This window comes from Balaenoptera ricei, chromosome 2 (assembly GCF_028023285.1).
Source record: "Balaenoptera ricei isolate mBalRic1 chromosome 2, mBalRic1.hap2, whole genome shotgun sequence".
Lineage (NCBI taxonomy): Eukaryota > Metazoa > Chordata > Mammalia > Artiodactyla > Balaenopteridae > Balaenoptera > Balaenoptera ricei.
In genome coordinates this window covers 135513722-135532193 of record NC_082640.1, presented here as the reverse complement: position 1 = coordinate 135532193, position 18472 = coordinate 135513722, and the positions used below count along the sequence as shown (strand labels likewise).

Genomic DNA, 18472 nt, shown 5'->3' with positions numbered 1-18472 from the left:
TTCAAAGCTCTTGGCAGTTTAATAGAAATGTTCTCTTTGGAAAAGTTTACACATTTTTTGAAAATAATTATTGATGTAAAGTGAATTCTAATTATCAAAACAGACAAGTCATTTGTGGGCTTATTAAAGCAAAAACATAATAAAAAAAAACATTTTTAACAACCAGGTGTATAAAATTATACATAATTTCAATAAGCTATTATGGTAATATGCTTAAATTATCCAAATCAAATAGAAAATTTTGAATAAAATACTGAAGCATGTCCAGAAAGAAAGTGAGAACCTACCTGTAGTACCTGTACTAAATAAATAAAAAGTGCCTTACAGGGTTTTGAAAATATGAGTGAGAATTTTATAGGCTCAACAAAAGAAACTAATCCATATTTTCAGTGCACTACTTATATTTAACTTCCTTTGTATTATATTTATATTGCCCTTCACACTGATTAAACTATCGATGAACTCTATGCAATTGAATTAGAATTATACACACTATACAGTGATGACATTGCATTTTAAACTTTTATAGTTGAATTACGTGTATAAACTTTTCTTCTTAATTTCCAATAACTTGCCAAAAATGGCACTGTAGCAGTTCTGAAAGCCAACTCTTCAAATGAGTAATTGCTATTTAATTTTTCAGTGAGAAAACCAACCTAAAGTAACAATCTTTGTTGATTCTTGCTCAGATCAGGTGGACCAAAACAGCAGGAAGTGCCTCTGACAGATTCCAAGACTCAAGTGTCTTCAACGAGACTTTGAGGATTACAAATATTCAGCGACACCAAGGAGGCCGGTATTACTGTAAAGCAGAGAATGGCCTGGGGTCCCCAGCGATAAAGTCAATCAGAGTGGATGTGTACTGTAAGTAAATTTCCCAGAAATCTATACTTAAGTCTACTACAGGTTTCTTCTGTCCTACAACTTAAGGTCTATTTTTTTTTTTATCGTTACATCTATTGAGAAAAACTAGGGTCTGTTCCAAAAAACAGAGTTCTATTTAGTTGAGAATGACAAGTGTATACGGTTGTAATAGCTCATTTAACGTATTTCCGGAAGAAAGAACCTCCATTAGAAATGTTCATAGTTTTTATAATTAAATAATACATATTCATTACAGAACATTTAAGAACCAAATTAATAAGACAATAAATATCACTGAAAATCCCACCAATGACTGTTAGTGTTGAATGTATATACTTCTTATCTTTATATATAAGTATGTAAATGCATATTTATATTTGTATAAAAAAATCATGCTGTACATACTGTAATTGGTTTTGTTAACTTTACCTATGTGTAATTTCTGTTATTCTTATTTTATTTTATTTTTTTTAAGATTGATTGATTGATTGCTATGTTGGGTCTTCATTTCTGTGCTAGGGCTTTCTCTAGTTGCGGCAAGTGGGGGCCACTCTTCATCGCGGTGCGTGGGCCTCTCACTATCGTGGCCTCTCTTGTTGCAGAGCACAGGCTCCAGACGCGCAGGCTCAGTAGTTGTGGCTCACGGGCCTAGTTGCTCCGCAGCATGTGGGATCTTCCCAGACCAGGGCTCCAACCCGTGTCCCCTGCATTAGCAGGCACATTCTCAACCACTGCGCCACCAGGGAAGCCCAGGAAATGACATTTTTAAAGACTTTTAAAAAGAGGCTTCTCTTCTTACTGCAAAGCCTTTTCAGTACTATTCTGCATTATACCCACTCTTTTCTGTTTGTTCATATCCCTTGCTGTCCAGACTCAGTTGTGCCTCAGGATCTTAGTTCACATTGCACACTTGGGTGGAACTGACAGCACGACTCCCTCCAGTTTTCCCAAGCCCTGTTAGTCTTTTAAGGCCTGTGTTGCCTTCCAAGCAGCCATGCTTGAAGGCACTAGCTCTATTCCCTTCTTTTTATGCCTCCTTTGGGATTTTTCCCACACAACCTAAACTTGACAAACATCTTGTTCTATGTTGTTTAAGTTAAATGTCATGGTGATGCATACCATAGTGAAGTACTAGTTTCAGTAAGTTTCTGGTGACAAGGATTTATTAGAAAGCTGTCTAAAATTATATTATTTGAGAGAATAACATGTATTCAATTATGGACTCTATAAACAAATGTGACATCTCAATAATATAAATTTTCCTGGGAATACCTTTACCTTCAGCTCCAGAGAAGATTTTTTTTTTTTTTTGGCCACGGCTGCGCAGCATGTGGCATCTTAGTTCCCTGACCAGGGATAGAACCCACGCCCCCTGAAGTTGAAGCGTGGAGTTTTAACCACTGGACCACCAGGGAAGTCCCAGAGAAGATCTTTCTTATGGGGATCTAGACATGTGTTTTAAGTAGTTATGTCCATTTTGAAAGTTTAAATAAATAAATTCCTTCACACAGTAATTTTTCAAACATGTTTTGACTGATAAGAATACTGTACAGCTGAGACAATTAGGCCTTTTTGGGAATCCATGTTGTCCAAATATAACCTTGATTGAAAATCACAGTTTTTAAGTAACACAGTTTTTAGGCTCAAGTATGTTTTCTCTACATGAATATTTATACTTTAAAACCTGTCCTATCATTGTCAGTAGGAACATGACTGGCATATCAGTGCTGAGTTTAAACTTGGCAACCTTGACATCTAAAATTGGATTATAGTCTTAAGATTCATCTGGTACTTGGATTTTGATTTGATGTTGGACTGGTCAATTGAATAGAAATTCATTTTTATAAACCGTAATCAAGTGAGCAACTTTATTTCAGGTGCTGTTGCCATAACTATTTTTGGAAATGCTAAAACAATAGGATTAATTATTATTATTTTTTTTATGCTTGAAGTCATGGTTTTAGAATCATCAACTACACTGTAGATTTCTATTTCTTTTTCTAAACTAATTCGTCAACACTGGTAGAACTTGGAACAGAGTATAGGCATAGAATACAAAATACAAAATAATCTGCAGGTAAGGATTATATTTGCAACAACAAGCTGAGGCAGACTATGGCTTAGATTTAACAAAAATTCTAATAAATGATATTAGAATTTATCCTTGAATCCCTTGTTATAGGTTGTCTTTTAAAAATCTTCCATAAAATATTAAGTTTATAGCCATCCTGGAGAGATTTCATGATAGTAAAATATGTATCTCTCATTAAACCCCATGTTCTGATCATAAGTTTCTAGACTTTAGAGCTAATACCTACCTAAAATAAAATTTAGTGCTAACTCCTCATTATTTTGATAAGGAAATTTATTTTCAGAAGAGGAACCTGCTGCAATGCTGATTGATATAAAATGAGGTGATTTTATTAGATAGATATTTTGAAATATTTGTGACACTATATTAATATTTTGATCAATTTGGGAAGATTTATTAATTTAAATTAACAATTTCTTCCCACATAATTTTCTAAAATTTATTATAGCAGAAAAATTGGACCATGTAGGTTTTATAAAGCAACTACCAAATGTATTTTTTTTTGTTTTCTCTGTGTTACTATTTTGAGAAGATATAGCTCTGTTTCTCAGTTTATCATGACCTATCATTTTGTTTCTTAAGAATTCTAAAAACATTCCAAAGTGAAGTATAATTCCTTTAAAAGTATATTTATAAACAAGCAGATTTCATAACCACATAACTTATTTTTTTGTAAAATCTGACCTAGTCATTTATACAAATATTTCCAATCAAAAGCTCATCAATTACAATTCTTCTTTTGCTGGGAAATAGCTTCTGAGGGTCTGAAAACTAACAGCTATATGTTTAAGAAAAACATGTAGGATTAATTCTACTTAAACCTGCTGTTTTCAAACATATTCATTCTTCACATCTTCTCCCTAAAACTATGCTAAAACAATAATAAAGGAATAAAACAACAACAGTAACAACAACAAAACACATATCAACAGTGATAGAGGGAATGGGAGAGGAGATGACAGAAAAACAATTTTGAAGGAAAAGAATCAGATCAGGGAATGGCCACTGCTCAGCATACTAAAGAAAACTTGATTCAAAGCTGTCAGTATGTAGGAGGACAGAACTAGGCATACTGAAGTGTTACAGAATTCTTAAATAACTCAGGAATTGGAGAGACCATTTAGCTCTTAGAGTGTAATTCAGTCTAAAAACAGAAGAAGTGGTTGAAGGTCTATATAAGAAGAGTTAAATACTCAGATCTCCTTTCACATTTCACACAATTCAGTGCCCAACTACCTCCCTTCTCCCACCAACTTCCTAGTCAAATCCCTGCAGAAGGCTAGAAATTGATTTTTGTGAGATGTTGAACCAGAGAAACTTTGAACTAAGAAACATGGAATCATTGAAAACAAAGGCAACGTAGTCTTAAATCTGGGTTATTAAGTGAAAGTTTACATACTCAACACAATCCCTTTTGACACTTGGTTCTGAGAATTCCTTTCTAGGAAAATTGATGATCTCTGGAGAAAAGGCTACAGATCCTGACAAAAGGGTCCTTGTCGAAACAACCTCAGTAATACACTCACAGTGAAGCCTACTGTTGATCAACAGAGCTACCAATAAGCTCTTTTATAACTGAGTCTAGATGTGAGTATACCAGATAACCAAACATTTGAGACAATCTTCTAAAAAATAAAAGAGAGAAACCAAGAAAAATAAATGGGAAAAAGAATTCAGGAAACAAGGATACTTCAGGGAGCCCAACTACAAAATAAAACACAATTATTGATATTTTTAATTAGTATTCTCAGAAAAAAGGGGAAATGTTGCATTCACATAACAAGAATAGGAAAAGAGAAACAAGGAATTTTCAGAGAACATCATTGAACTCTTAGAATATTAAAAACGTTAACATAAAAATCAATAAAAGGGATGGAGATAAAGTTGACGAAATCTTAAAGAGAATAAAACAAAATTTAACAATCAAAGGGATGGAAGAAGAAGGAGAAGATAAGAAGATTAGAGAAATGGTCCAGCTAATCTAACGTTTGAATAGAATTCCAAAAAGAGAAATAGAGATTAAGAAATTATTTTCTAAAAAATTAATTTAAATTTCTATCATATTTAGACATACGTTTCTAATTTAAAAACACCCACTAGGTGTCTAGCACATAGAGTAAGCAAGATCCACACCAAAACACATCCACATGCAATTCAAACACTAGGATAAAAATGAAGATCTTAAATGTTTCCAGTGAGATTTTCATTTTTTCCAAAATGATCACATATAAAGAATTAGGAATCAAAATGGCATAATAGAGATCAGAAAGCTAGAAGACGATTGAGTAAAGCTTTTGAAATTCTAAAGGAAGACTATTTTCAAACTAGAATTTTTCTACACAACCAGACATATTTTTTTCAGGTATTGAAGAAGAAGGAAGACATTTTTAGACCTATAAGATTTCCAAATTAGTTCTGTCATGTTCCCTTTCTCAGGACACTACTTTTATGTATGTTCCACCAAAACTGATTTAAAAAATAGGAGATTGTATATAGCAGAATATAGAAGGGAATCCCAAGATGATAATGAAGCAAAATACCATGATGATAGCTGTGCCTTGGAAGTCAAGAGCAACCAAGACAGACTGAGTCTGAGAGAAGAGGCTTCATGAAGGATGTCTTCAGGCGAGAGATGCAACTAGTGGGTTATCTGATGGTTTAGAGAAGGATTTTACACTTCTCATGGAAAGCTTAATAATATGGTAATGATGGGTGTATACATGATTGAGGAAACAAAATGTGAGTGTTAATAACAGAACACAAAGAAAAAGTTGTATGAAATGAAATGTAATTGAAATATATTACAAGGTTCAACTCTGAAGATATACTTGGATAGTTAATGATAACAATAGCAGTTGACTTAACCATAAGTATATAAATATAAGGAACATGGGGAAGGAGGAGAGTTAGTATAAGAGAACTAAAGGCTTCTCTTCAACAGGAAGAAATCAGTAAGACAACGTGAAAATGGAATAAAATCTATAAAGAGCAGTTAAACATTTAGAAATATGAAGGCAAAACCAAGAATGGTTAAGAGATGCATTAGAAAGGTTGCCTCTGGGTATTAGAAATACTTGAGGTTGTGTTTTGTATAATCATTGGCTTTCTAAACTATGTGCATGTATAATTTGATAATTTTTAATTTGTAAAATATAGATTTGAAGATTTTGCCTTGGAGGTCCTTGTTATTAAGTTCCTAGAAGTGAAAACTAATCCCATTCCAGATTTTGTCAGAGGATTGTTGTCAATTCTGATTATATTTACACTTTTATTTAATTCTCCATAAGAATTGATGTTTTTTGATATTTGACACCAAATCACCAAATAATAAAGTTGACTGAAAAGGTATCTTACAAGAAAAGGACAGACAATAGCATAGGGAACATTGTTGCCACATTCTAACTAATTTCCCCCCAACAGATAGAATAAAACTCTTTCACTACCATTTGTTTACTGGTGTTTTAGATGAAACATTTACAAAGTAAATTTTTACCCTTCTTCATGCCACAAATATTTGAGAGGCTATTCAAAATATAGTTGCATTAAATTTTATGAGGCTAAGAAGGAATTTATTACATAATTTGTACCTTCATTGAGTTTGAACTACTTAAAGAGACAACATGAAATATATAATTTATTTAAATGGGACACAAATGTTAAGCAAGAAAGTAAACAACATAAATGATGCCACACAACATGAATGATGTGTCAAATGGCACAGAAAATGGAAGAGTGAGATGGTACTGTGGCCTCTTATCATTAAAGAAGTAGGATTGACATTGTAGTTTGAAGGATGAAATTTGACATGCATCCGAAAACTTTTGGCAGTTTTTTGTCCTGAACTCTTTTTCCAGGATGTTTGTGTAGCAAACAGCCTTAGATATTAGAGTCAGTATCTGCCTCCAGAGCAGAAGGAAGATTTGCTTCCTGACCAGGATAATAAAGGTAATGTCTCCCTCAGGGACAAAGATTAGGTAGGTTTGCTAGTAGGACCTTTTAAGATCAGAAGTTTCTTAAACTCTGGATTCCTTAGCTGTGTCACAAACTGTGTACAACATTCACTTGGACTGCTCCCACATTGCTCCTTTGGAAATTGAAGGAGGAGAACCTATGACGACATGAGGCTCATCTGAGACTTGGGTGATAAAGTCCTTTGCTTCTGACCCAGGAGTCTCATGTCTCTGTGAGCTTCCATGAAGCTGTGGCAAGCTAACTTGTTAGCTAGTAAAAAGGGAAAATACCCGACTCTTCAGAGTTCTTACACAGTAGGTTTAAATAAACAGAAGGGAAAGCCAAATGTATTCCATAATGAGTGAGTAGTTTGAAGACGCAGAAGAGAGATTAAGTGAACTGTGTTTGGGGAATAGTGACTCAAATGGTGGGTTTAGAGGAAGAATGAAAGCTTAATTTGAAAAGTGGGCTGTCATATTGTGTTGAGATTTTACTGCTAATGTTTTTAGACCATATGAATGATTATCTGCTATTTATGTGAAATATAAAATGAAGAAATTATAATTTTAGGACTTCAGAATTACTGATGAGAATCAGCATTCTCCTAATACTAATACTGCTTCATTTGACCTACGAAACAATGGCCACTCATAAGGAACTCCAATATCTGTCTTTGGAGGAAGAGAGTATATTCTACAATATGTAAAAAAAAAAAAGTAGGTTCACAGAATTTTGAAGTCCTCGTACTAAAATATATTTGTTACCTTGAGATTCTTCAGGGCATTTAAACAATTTTTTGAGAATGTGTTTCCATAATTCTTTCACTTATTCTCAGCCATGACTGTATTGCTCACAGGGTAATAGAGGTCATACAACTTTAAAGGTTAGGGTTTGATTAAAACTTATCCTTAATTCAAAAAGAAATTAGATTCAGAGATGTTAGCTGAATAAGTTTTCATCTGTGCAGACACTGTTCACACATGAGACAAATCTTTTCCAATATCCATTAAACATTTTGTAAGCCTTCTTATTTCTGAAACATACTCCCCACTTTAGTTTCACTTAGGTAGATTGTTGCATTTCATTATATTCAGAACAAGCAGTGAAATTTTTTGTCCTTGTCTGTTAGATTTTTTATTACATCTTCACCTGAGAAATTAATGGGAGATTAGGATGACATGTTATCAATTTATTCTTCAGATATAATTTACCTGTGTTAGAATTATAAATGTCACAGTTAAAAAATATTGGCAGTGAGTTGTTTGAGTTTATTTTTATTAGACCCATCAACATGACTTCTGGACAACAAAGTTTAGGAAAAATGTCTACAACGACTAATGGAAATTCTGGTAGCAAGACTACTGCCTTAAGTCAATCTCATGAAACATAATTTTCTCACCACCACCCCTCCTCCCTTGGGTTGGAAGGTCTTAATGATGCTTGATATGGTAATTACGATGCTTATTAAAAATGGGTTGCTGTCATGGTAATTATCCTGTTAATAAATTTCAAGACAGAATTTTGCAATTTTGTGTATCTGCAGATGAAGAATGCTTGCTTATCAGAGTTATTTACTCACGGGACACATGACCAATCTAATTCCCGAATAGCGTTAGCATTACTAATAAAAGAACTTAGTAACACATAAAAAAACCCTTTAGTGAAAACTACAGTGAGTATATAGAGACTCCTACTGGGTCAAAAACCATGTCAGCGTCATGCTAAGAATGCTTAAATTTCTGTAATCTTAGACATGAATAGGCAGATAAAGATGTATATTACATTCCTTTTAAACCCATCTAATTTCTTCTCCTCAGAGTCTTACATAAAGTGTACTTAGCTTCTGTAATATATTTTCAGCTTACAAGTCCTTTACTATTCTTTTTCTTGTTCAATTTTTTGTGCAACATTTGTAAATTTTTAAAAATTATGTTGCCTTTCCTAGGACTTTAAGTATGCAAACATATGTCTACTCTTTCTTTCGCTTGACCATTTTGTATATATGAACAAAGGCAATCTGACTCTCTGCACCTTTTTTTTACTGATTCATTACTCCTATGTAATTTATTATTGTTTGTATGAGACAGTTTCCAAACATTTTACCTTCTAGTGGACTCTCCTACCATGCTTAAGTTTGTCAGTATTTCCCAAAAAAATGTTAGTATAGATATCAGGTGATCCACACAGTCTAAATTGGAAGTATTATCCTTATAATCAAGAAATGTGTGTTCTTGCTAATAAAATTATTTATTTTGGATTCTTTAAAAATTCAAGCAATAATATTTTTACTGTGTTGATTTGAATTGGCTTGTGGTAAGAATGTTCTTCACATAGACATTTGAAAATTTACATTCTGTTAACATTTTTTGTGCAGTTGATTATATTGTAACCTGAAGGCAGAATCTTATATTTATTCCTGTTTAATTTTGTCTTATTTTTATCTGTGCGTAAGTATTTTAAGATTTTAAAATATTTTTGTTGTAGAATTATATTTCCTATTTATTCATTTTATATTTTTCTATTTTGTTTAAAATATTATTTGTTTCCTAAATTTCATCAAATTCATTGCTAAAATATATCCTAGGGGCAAGACCAAGATCAACCCACTTTAATATGCTGTACTAAACCACACCTCCAAATTTTAGGCTATCAATTATGACCTGCGATAGACACTTTCCAGATGTTTACCAAACCGGTGTTAATTTCCTTAATACACAGATGAACTCTGTTTCCCAGTCTGTTTGTCTAGTGGGGTCATGAGACAAGTTTGGCCAGTGGAGTGTGAGAGGAAGTGACATGTGCCATACCTCAGGTTGAGTGTCTGAAACATCTCACACAGTTCTGTACAGAGTGTCTTGATTTATCTATCTCTCCATACAAAGGCTCCTGTAAAGTGTCTGAGGACCCATTGGTTTTTGGAGCCACACAATGGAAAGATTGTGAATAACAAAAATCACCATTTATTTATTTATTTATTGGCCATGCCACGGAGCATGCGAGATCTTAGTTCCCTGACCAGGGATCGAACCCATGCCCCCTGCAGTGGAAGCGTGGACTCCTAACTACTGGACCTTCAGTGAATTCCCCAGAGTCACCATTTAGAGGAAAGCTACCCAGGAGACCTATAAGAGTAGGAGAAATTGCATTGCAATTTTCATGAAAGGAAGATTTTTTTGTTGTTTTTTAAGCCACTGAGGTTTTAGGGATATTTTTTATACTTATTCTAATCACTATTTTCTTGATTACTACTTCCATCTATTCTCCATTTCTACAGTGTATTTATGAAATTATAGAGAGTCTTCAAAAATGTTGGTCATTTTGTTCTTTTTAGCACATTTTAAGGGTCAGAAGTAAATACACTTTAAGAAAAACAACCACATGAAAGAAAAGAAATCCATTTATTGATTATGTGTACTAAATGGATAAAGTAGGAAAATTACTAATTTCTCAGATTCCAATTTTACAATCCCTGCCCACAGTGTAGGAAATACTCCTGGTCTAAGACTTCTCTCCCTTGGAACTCTACATTAATATCTTCAGCAGCTGAACCATTTTCTAGTTTGTCATTTTTCCCATTCTTTCATGAAACAAGAAGGGTAGGACTGTGTCTCAATGGAAGAATATAATGCCAATATGTCAACTTCATTCTATGACTTATTCTTAGTTTTTATAATGTTTCAAATTCTATTCATCAGAAAAGGATCCAATTTTTATTTGTCTAAAGTTGCAACAACTGAAGTATGAAGAAGTAGTTGCTATTTACTTAAGCAGACCAGTTTAATAAATTGGGTTAATCCAGTTTTACATCTTGACCTGCAGTATGTTTTAGACAAACAAGATTTAGTTTCTAAAGCTAAATATTAGTATAGATTGTTTTAATAACAAAAGAATATTCATCTGTGAAGGATGGTTCCTATAGCAAAACTGAAATCTGATTACCATTTTTATTCTAACCCCATGATTAATCACAGAGATAATATTTAAAAAGAGTTCCTGCATGTGTAAAAGTGGAGAATGTAAAAAAAAAAAAAAAAGATTTCTCTCAGTCATGATGTACCCAAAATACAGAATTTCCCTGATCAACTATTGCAGTAGAAAATGTATTGGTGACCTCTGATACCTTCTTCTCATTCTTTATTTCTGGGTACACTGGAGTGACTTCCAAATGCATGTACCTGAAAATTCTTTTCCTAGAGATTTTTTTGGTTTCCAGAGTCTACTCTACCCATATTCTCAGCAGGCAGAAGTTTTGAGAAATTAATGCTCACCCCCATATCTTTGAAAAATTTACTAGTGGGAGTTGGTGTACAAATACCTCAGCTACCATGGTCCTTGGATGGGATGACTCAGAGAGACTGTTTCTCTGTTTCCCAGAGTTCCTTGGGAAAATTAAATTCTAATTCTTCACAATTGTCACCAGTTTAATAATGCATCCTTTATATACATATATATATATATATTTTTTTTTTTTTTCTTTCCCCACACACTTTCCCAATACCTTATGGGTGTTTCTGGGAACACTTTTCAAATACCCATTTTGCATTTGAGTCTTTGTCATAGAGATTGCTTCTGGGGGAACTCAAAAAGACACATGTTGGTAAAGGGAAATATGATGATAAATTATTCTAGAATGTTAACAGTTTGATTTTAGCTTCAGGAGCAAGCTACACATCTGACTCATTTGTATTTTCATAACCTTTATCAAAAGTTATTTTGTACATAGTGAGTGTTAAAATATTGATTAGCACATATTTTGACTCATCTAATTTGCAATATAATTTTCATGTAATTACCCAGTATCTTTTTTAATAATAAGTTCAGGATTTTGTCCAGCATCAATTTCAAGGTATAATTTTTTTATTTCATCTCTAGAGAAGAGGAAATCTTGAATACTCTTTTATTCTTTTCTATTGGTGAGTTTCATTTACAGTTGTCAAATTTAGTGGAACAGATTCTGAAACATATCCCTGGGTCTATAGAAGACTTAGCTCTTCTTAATTCCCCATAAACATTGCCTATTTCATACCTGTTCACTGCTTCTTATTCAGAGAACATAATGTAAGTGTTTCTTTGAAACCAGTTTAGCCCTATCTTTCTCAAGCTGATTGTTTCTCATTCATTACTGATCAAACACACCCTCCTAAGAGCTATTCACAGAGCACCGACTGGAATCCTTTCCTGATTCCACAGGCACACAACCAGAGTAGCTACCAACAGCTTTCTCTCAGTTGCTCTGCACCTGTTCCAACTGCCTTTAGGTCCTTGTGCTCATTCAACCTGATTCTGAAAATCCCAGGCATTCAGAGCCTTCTGGACTGGAGGTCCCCAAAGGCTACTTCCAATTATAGTCAGTCAGTTTACAATGTTATTTGAGGACCCACTATATGTAAAACATTCTAACTAGAAGGTATGGTGAGAGATAAAACAAAAACACAAGGCCTTTGCCCTAAAGAAGTTTACAATTAGTTGGAGATTTGAAAAATAGACATAGAAAGGAACTTGTTTGAAAAATAGGCTGGTGAATAAAATGTGTATGTGTATTAAAAGTACTAAGGGAAAAGTGATATGAAATATGACATCAATTAGAAAGTCTTTCCACTAAGTATATTAAAGAATTCAAGAAAACAGGTATAATTATTACATCAATGTGCACTTAATTGCTAGGTTGTTAGGTAAAAACTATCAATTCTTGAACAAACTTATTTACTGAAAAGTAGCAATGTTTTTCACAAAAGTTGGTGACTATTCTAATGGGCAGCTATGTTGATATTTTTATGTTTATTTTTACCAACAAGTTGAAACAAAATGTTTGTGTCTAAATTCAGTAAAGGTTCTTTCTCATATCTAAAAAATTATTTAAAAGTTTTATCTGTCATTTTAAAATGGTAAATTCATTGATTAAACCAAGTAAAAGGACCTTTAGAAAACAGACCATTGGCTATGTGAGATTCCTTAGCCTAAAGTTAAATGACAGGCAGATGTTCCTGCTGAGTCAACCAGAGACTCAAGATTGGTATTCAGTGTTTTGATTTCCAGTTCATGGACCCTCTGAGTCTAGTTTTCTCCCTGAGGATAAAGTCTACTACTATCAAATCTATATTGCATACATATTTCATTTAAAAAAGTTAGAAGCAATATAATTTGTACAAATAAAGTAGCAAATAAAATGATTTGAATCTGAAAAATATGTATGAGGATGTTTAATTCGATTTATTTCACATGTTTTTAAATCTAGCAAATTCTGAGTCTCACTGAGAGGATAAAGTAAAAGTTTGAGTAGTAAAGTATTACACTTGAGGCTATTGATGTGATTAATACTTTATCTGAATTTATTCAGAATGTATTACAGTCTCAAATTTATAACAGTCCCAAGACAACCTAGTAAGCTTTGCTCTGCAGCTCTGTCTATACCATGAATCAGATGAAATAATTTGGAATATTAATTCTTGGCTAACTTTATAAGACAAGATGGAAAGATACTCATAGAGGGTAAAAAAGCAATTAGATTTATACAAGATAAGAAGCTCTTTAAAATTAAAATGACTTCTACCTCCAAATTTAAATTAAGGCAAGATTTAAAAAAAGTTTTTTTTCCTTTGGCAATTAAAGAAAATGGTTCTTGTCAGCCTGACCAAGGATATGACATGTGACCTTGTTTTGATACTTCATATTTCGAAAAACTTAGCTCTCTTCTCTTGATAGAGGGAGAAATTAACAGTTTTTAGCATCTGTCCCATACTAGTATGGCTGAACACCATATATTAAAGTATCTGAAAAGTACGCCTACTTTCAAGCTCTTAAATTGAAAATGAAATGAAAGCATTTAAACTCTGCTAGAGTGCAGCAGTTTTGTTTGTTTTGTTTTGTTTTTGTTTTTAATTCATGGTCACTTGGGTTTGACACTAGGCTCAGAATATAAAAATTCATGTTTTTTTATGAGGTAACTATGAGGCATATATGTATTCAAGACATCCAGATGGCTGTGAATAAAGTCAATTTCAGCCATTTTCAGGTGTCCATCCCTAAGAGTTATATTCAAAATGTGGCGTGAACACATAAAGAAAGGCTTTTAGAAATCTTTTCCAATGTTCAGAATGAGCTAAATTAGAGAAAGGGTAACAGATGCTGTTTTGTAATCCCACCTCCAGCTGTTTTATTCCAGTCCCTCAGTGGAACGCCACACCTGCTTCCTGCAGACCTCTCCTACAACAGTAGTGCTCCTCTTGAATTTATCTGCATGTCATTGCCAGATCAATCTCTCTTAATTCAGGGCTCATCGTAATACTTGTCACTAAAAATTCTACATTCATTCTGTACTTTTTTACTAATAAAACTCCACATTCCTTGTGCTTGTTTTTTTTTTCCTACTTTTGACATGTAATCCTTCATCCTCCCAAACCGATGTCCTCCTCACCTCGCCTCTCCTCTTTCTCTTGCTCTCCGTATTCTAGCTGACCTTGGCCCTCTCCTGCTGCTGAAGGACCTGGGCTTACTTCTGTCTACACACTGTGTTCCTGTTGTGTCTTCTGCATCCTCATCTCCTCTGTTTTGACCAATTTCCCAACCTTGCTTACCCTTCAAGCTTCCTTGCTGACTTCTTGAATTCTTTTCTTCATCTCTTCTCCTGGGAATTATAACTTGGTTTTTTTAACTTTATACCTCAAATATTTCATGTAATTACCTGCCTCTTTATGTTACATGTACAATATGCTTTGTGACTCCTCCAGGACATGTTAAGATTCAGTTTTTAAGATTTTTAGAAAGGTTGTGGTGAACATACAGTATTTTTTTGTAACATCACCAGTGACTCCATGATGAAAAATATTAATATTCTCTAGCACTCTCTATACCCTGAGTTATATCAAACATGAAGTGGGAGAAATGAACTTTATAAATAGCCTCAAATCATTTGAAGGCAATGTTTGTCATCACAAGAGCTCAGGCCATGTCAGATTTTGTTTTCAAATGGGTTATGGAAAATCTTTCCTTTTTGAGAGCTTCTTGTTCTTTAGAATTGTGTGGGAGAATTTGTTTAATTGTACATAAGGCACAAGGTCAATCTGTATCAATAGTCGTTTTGTATGTTGACAGGTATTATATAATGATTCATGCCTATAAATTTTGTTTTTCTAAAGGCCTTGTAAACTCCTAGAGAGCAAGGATCACCTTATGTCATTATTTAGTATACTCCTGTCCAAATGACCAGCTCAATGATGAACTTGCAGTAGGGTATAAGAAACAGGTGTTTGTGGAGGGATAGATTAATTTCTGAGGTGCACCTAGAAGTAAAATCAAACTACTTGACCTAATCTCTTTCAGAATGTGTATTTGAATGTTTATCTTTCTTTAGACGTGTGGCCCTTCTTTTATGACCTCCAAATTCTTAGAAATAGCCTATATAACTTAAATTCTGTGATTCCCCATTTCCTGTCATAACATTGCCAAATAATAGTAATAATATTTAAACTCTTTATGGTTTTCTACTGCTTAAAAATTATGTTCTGATAAATTTCCTGAGTCAAGATCCAGGCAAAGAAATGATGGCATGTGTCCATATGTCCATTGGGAACAGATAGCAAATGGCTTGTGATTTTAATGGCAGTTCACTGAGAGAAGACAGTATGCTGTAGTTGGAAAACTCAGTTTCTTTCCTTTATTTTCTCTGTGAGTATGAAACAACGTTTTCAATGAGAGGGTGACATCTGGAAAAAAATGCCTTCGAATAGTGTGCTTTGTGGGAGTGAAATCCTACTTCATATGGTATTATATATAGTGGCCCATTCAGTATTCATTCAACAAACAATTCTTAAGTGATGTCTGTGTGGCAGATTCTATATGACTCTGTGTTGGTGTTTTACAAAGTCAACACAGTTCATATCATCAGAGAGAATATGATCCAGAAGAGATAGTTAAGATACTTGCTGTAGTAGCTGAAATGCTGAGCTAAGATTGAGAAATCATGGTTCCATGTTTTCTTATGCTGGCCGTGAGACTTGCTAAATTATGAATTCAATAAAGAGACAACTTTCCTGGCTTTCATTATTTTTTTTCTTTCTAAATGAACAGATTGGACTGAAATATCTTTAATCGCCACCAAAATTTTAAATTCCTTCATTCTGAACTTTTTATAGAAAAGATGCTTCAAATTAAACAAAACATCTAGAATGAAGATTTTGAGTGTGTGCTGGGGCATGGAAGAGATTAAAGCTCCAATAAATAAAAATTTACTTTTTTTCCCTAAGAACAGTTCTGAATAATTATAATGATATTTCAGTAAACATTTTTTGGGTACCTATTAGCCTTGGGGATATTAAAATGTATAAAGCATACTATCTGCCCACTAATAAGTTACAGCCTCTTTTGAAAGTATGAATAGATGTAAGCTCATAAACACAAAGATGTATTACAGAAGTCAGGGAAAGAAATAGTCACTAAATATTGGCATGATTAAAAGAAAGGCTTGAAAGAAAGTTACAAAGAAAGATAAGACTTAGATCAGTTGAGATGGAGAAGGGAGACTATTTCTGATTGGGAGAATGGGACTGGCCAAGGGTGGATATGAAATTATGTATGACATTCTTAGGAGAGCTTGACTGTATTACATTGGTGGGAGAGAATGATTTGGGTAAAGGTTACAGGCCAAATATTTTCTGAATATTCAGGCAGTGGCCTGGAATGTAAACTTAAATAGTTCGTTTATCGTCTTGTGGGGAGTGAGGAGCCATATATGAATTGCTGAGCAAGGATATGTGTATAGTTTGTAATGTGAAAAAAAAAATTGCTGGTAGAAGTATGAAGGATGAAGAGAGAAAGCAAGAAAAGCCTCATTTCCTACACCTGTGACTTGGGTCACTCAATTTAAATAGCTTGTTCTAGTCTTCACAGCATGTTCATGTTGGTGGCAGGAATTAGAAAGTAAATCTTTTAACTATGTGATTGGTATCATGGTGAAATTGTCTTAGGATGAAATAATATCGGTAATAAAGAAACTCTGGTAAGTTTTCCTCTTTAGCATGTTATTTTTCACCAACTCAGCAAAACACTGTGAGCCTGAGCTGTTTAAAACTATTGTCAATGAGCTAATTTATTTAGTGAGCACACATTTTTGAGTTTCTACTCTTTATAAAACAATACTAAGTGTGGAGAAGGTGTTACAACTAATAGGAACTTAAAAAAGAATGAGAGAGTGTATTTTTTTAAAGAACTGAAAATATAGTCTCTGTACTCTAGTTTGGAAGAGAATGGAAAATCTACCTGAAATGAGGTAACAGATTATTATATGGTTTGTCAATTAATACATTAGAAGATTTAGTTTTTCTTTTGTATTTCATGATTTCCTTTCCCACTGAATTTGTTTTATTTTATTTGAAGCACATGTAGACACAGAACATATATCCTCCGCATAATTTTATAATTTTATAAGGTCATTTTTAATGGATTGTTGATACTGAATTTTCTCACTCACCATAGTAAGTTCATAACCATTCAGTTCTGTCTTTTATATAGTCTCTTCTTGCAAGGTAAACATGCAGTGTTGTGTTAAAACAGGAATGAATCACTATAATTGGTCATTTTCACTGCACTTGATAGAAGATAATGAGGTGGAATGAATCCGTTCAATATGCATAAAAAGTTATTAATTAGTCAGCCTTTCAATAAAGATTGTATAGCCTTTTCAAAATGTTCACTATGTATGAGTTCATTTCTAATTGCGGGTTTTTTTTAGTATATCTTCATACTTTTCTTTTCCAGATATTATACTGTGCCAACTCTAATTTTTCCTGTTGACACCTCTCAGAACTCAACCATCCCTCTAACCTGGCCAAAATGCCCCACGTGTATTCATTTGCTTCCTTGCAACCAGAGTGTGTCCTCAGGAAGTGTTGCTGCAGATGCTTCTTTCTTTCTCACAGCCCTGAAGCCACATTGTGCTTCTTATCTCTGGTTATATATCTTGATCTCTTGTGAACCTTTAAAAAAATTACAGATCCTTAGTCAATCTCCGGTTTCAAAAGTAGGTATCTGCCTCAAAGTTATGCCCTTTTCACACTCTGTCAAAATCCAAAGCTCTCCCTCAAGGTTTTTGAAAGTTGCCCTGGTTTGTAGAGCTTTCTGCCTCCTGGGCTTCCGCTTCTCTGTCTCTGTCACCATGCACTCCTATTTTGCCCAGTCAGGAAGCATGGTCCATTTGATTTCACACAAAACTCCACAACCACCAAGCCTCCATGAACACAGTAAACTTTATTAAAACTTGCAAGCTATGATGGAGGCAGATTTGCATCCCACAATACAAACAACTTTACCTGGACCTGGTGGAATTATTGATCTTCTTGTGTTCTCTTGGTGTGTTCAGATGCTCTATGTCTTCCTGGTGCCTTTCTCCTGGTGCCTTTCTCTTTCTTTCAGGAACAGTACAATAATCTACCCCCATCTGCCACCAACTCCTCCCTCATGAAAAGCAATATAGCCTTCCTCTGAAGCCTAATAGGCTGTCCCTCCAGCCCTTCCAGTTTCACTTTCATCTTGAACACTTATAATTGTATTTTCAAAAGAGTGATCTCCTTG

General features: G+C 33.9%; 1 protein-coding gene across 1 annotated transcript in view; it reads left to right on the top strand.

Annotated features, from left to right (window-relative positions):
- MDGA2 (MAM domain containing glycosylphosphatidylinositol anchor 2) overlaps window positions 1-18472 on the top strand; it is an 822473-nt gene that overhangs the window by 438782 nt on the left and 365219 nt on the right. The window contains exon 3 of the mRNA XM_059915690.1: window positions 690-864. Within this exon, the coding sequence (XP_059771673.1) occupies window positions 690-864 (175 nt within the window). The remainder of the gene's footprint in view (window positions 1-689; window positions 865-18472) is intronic.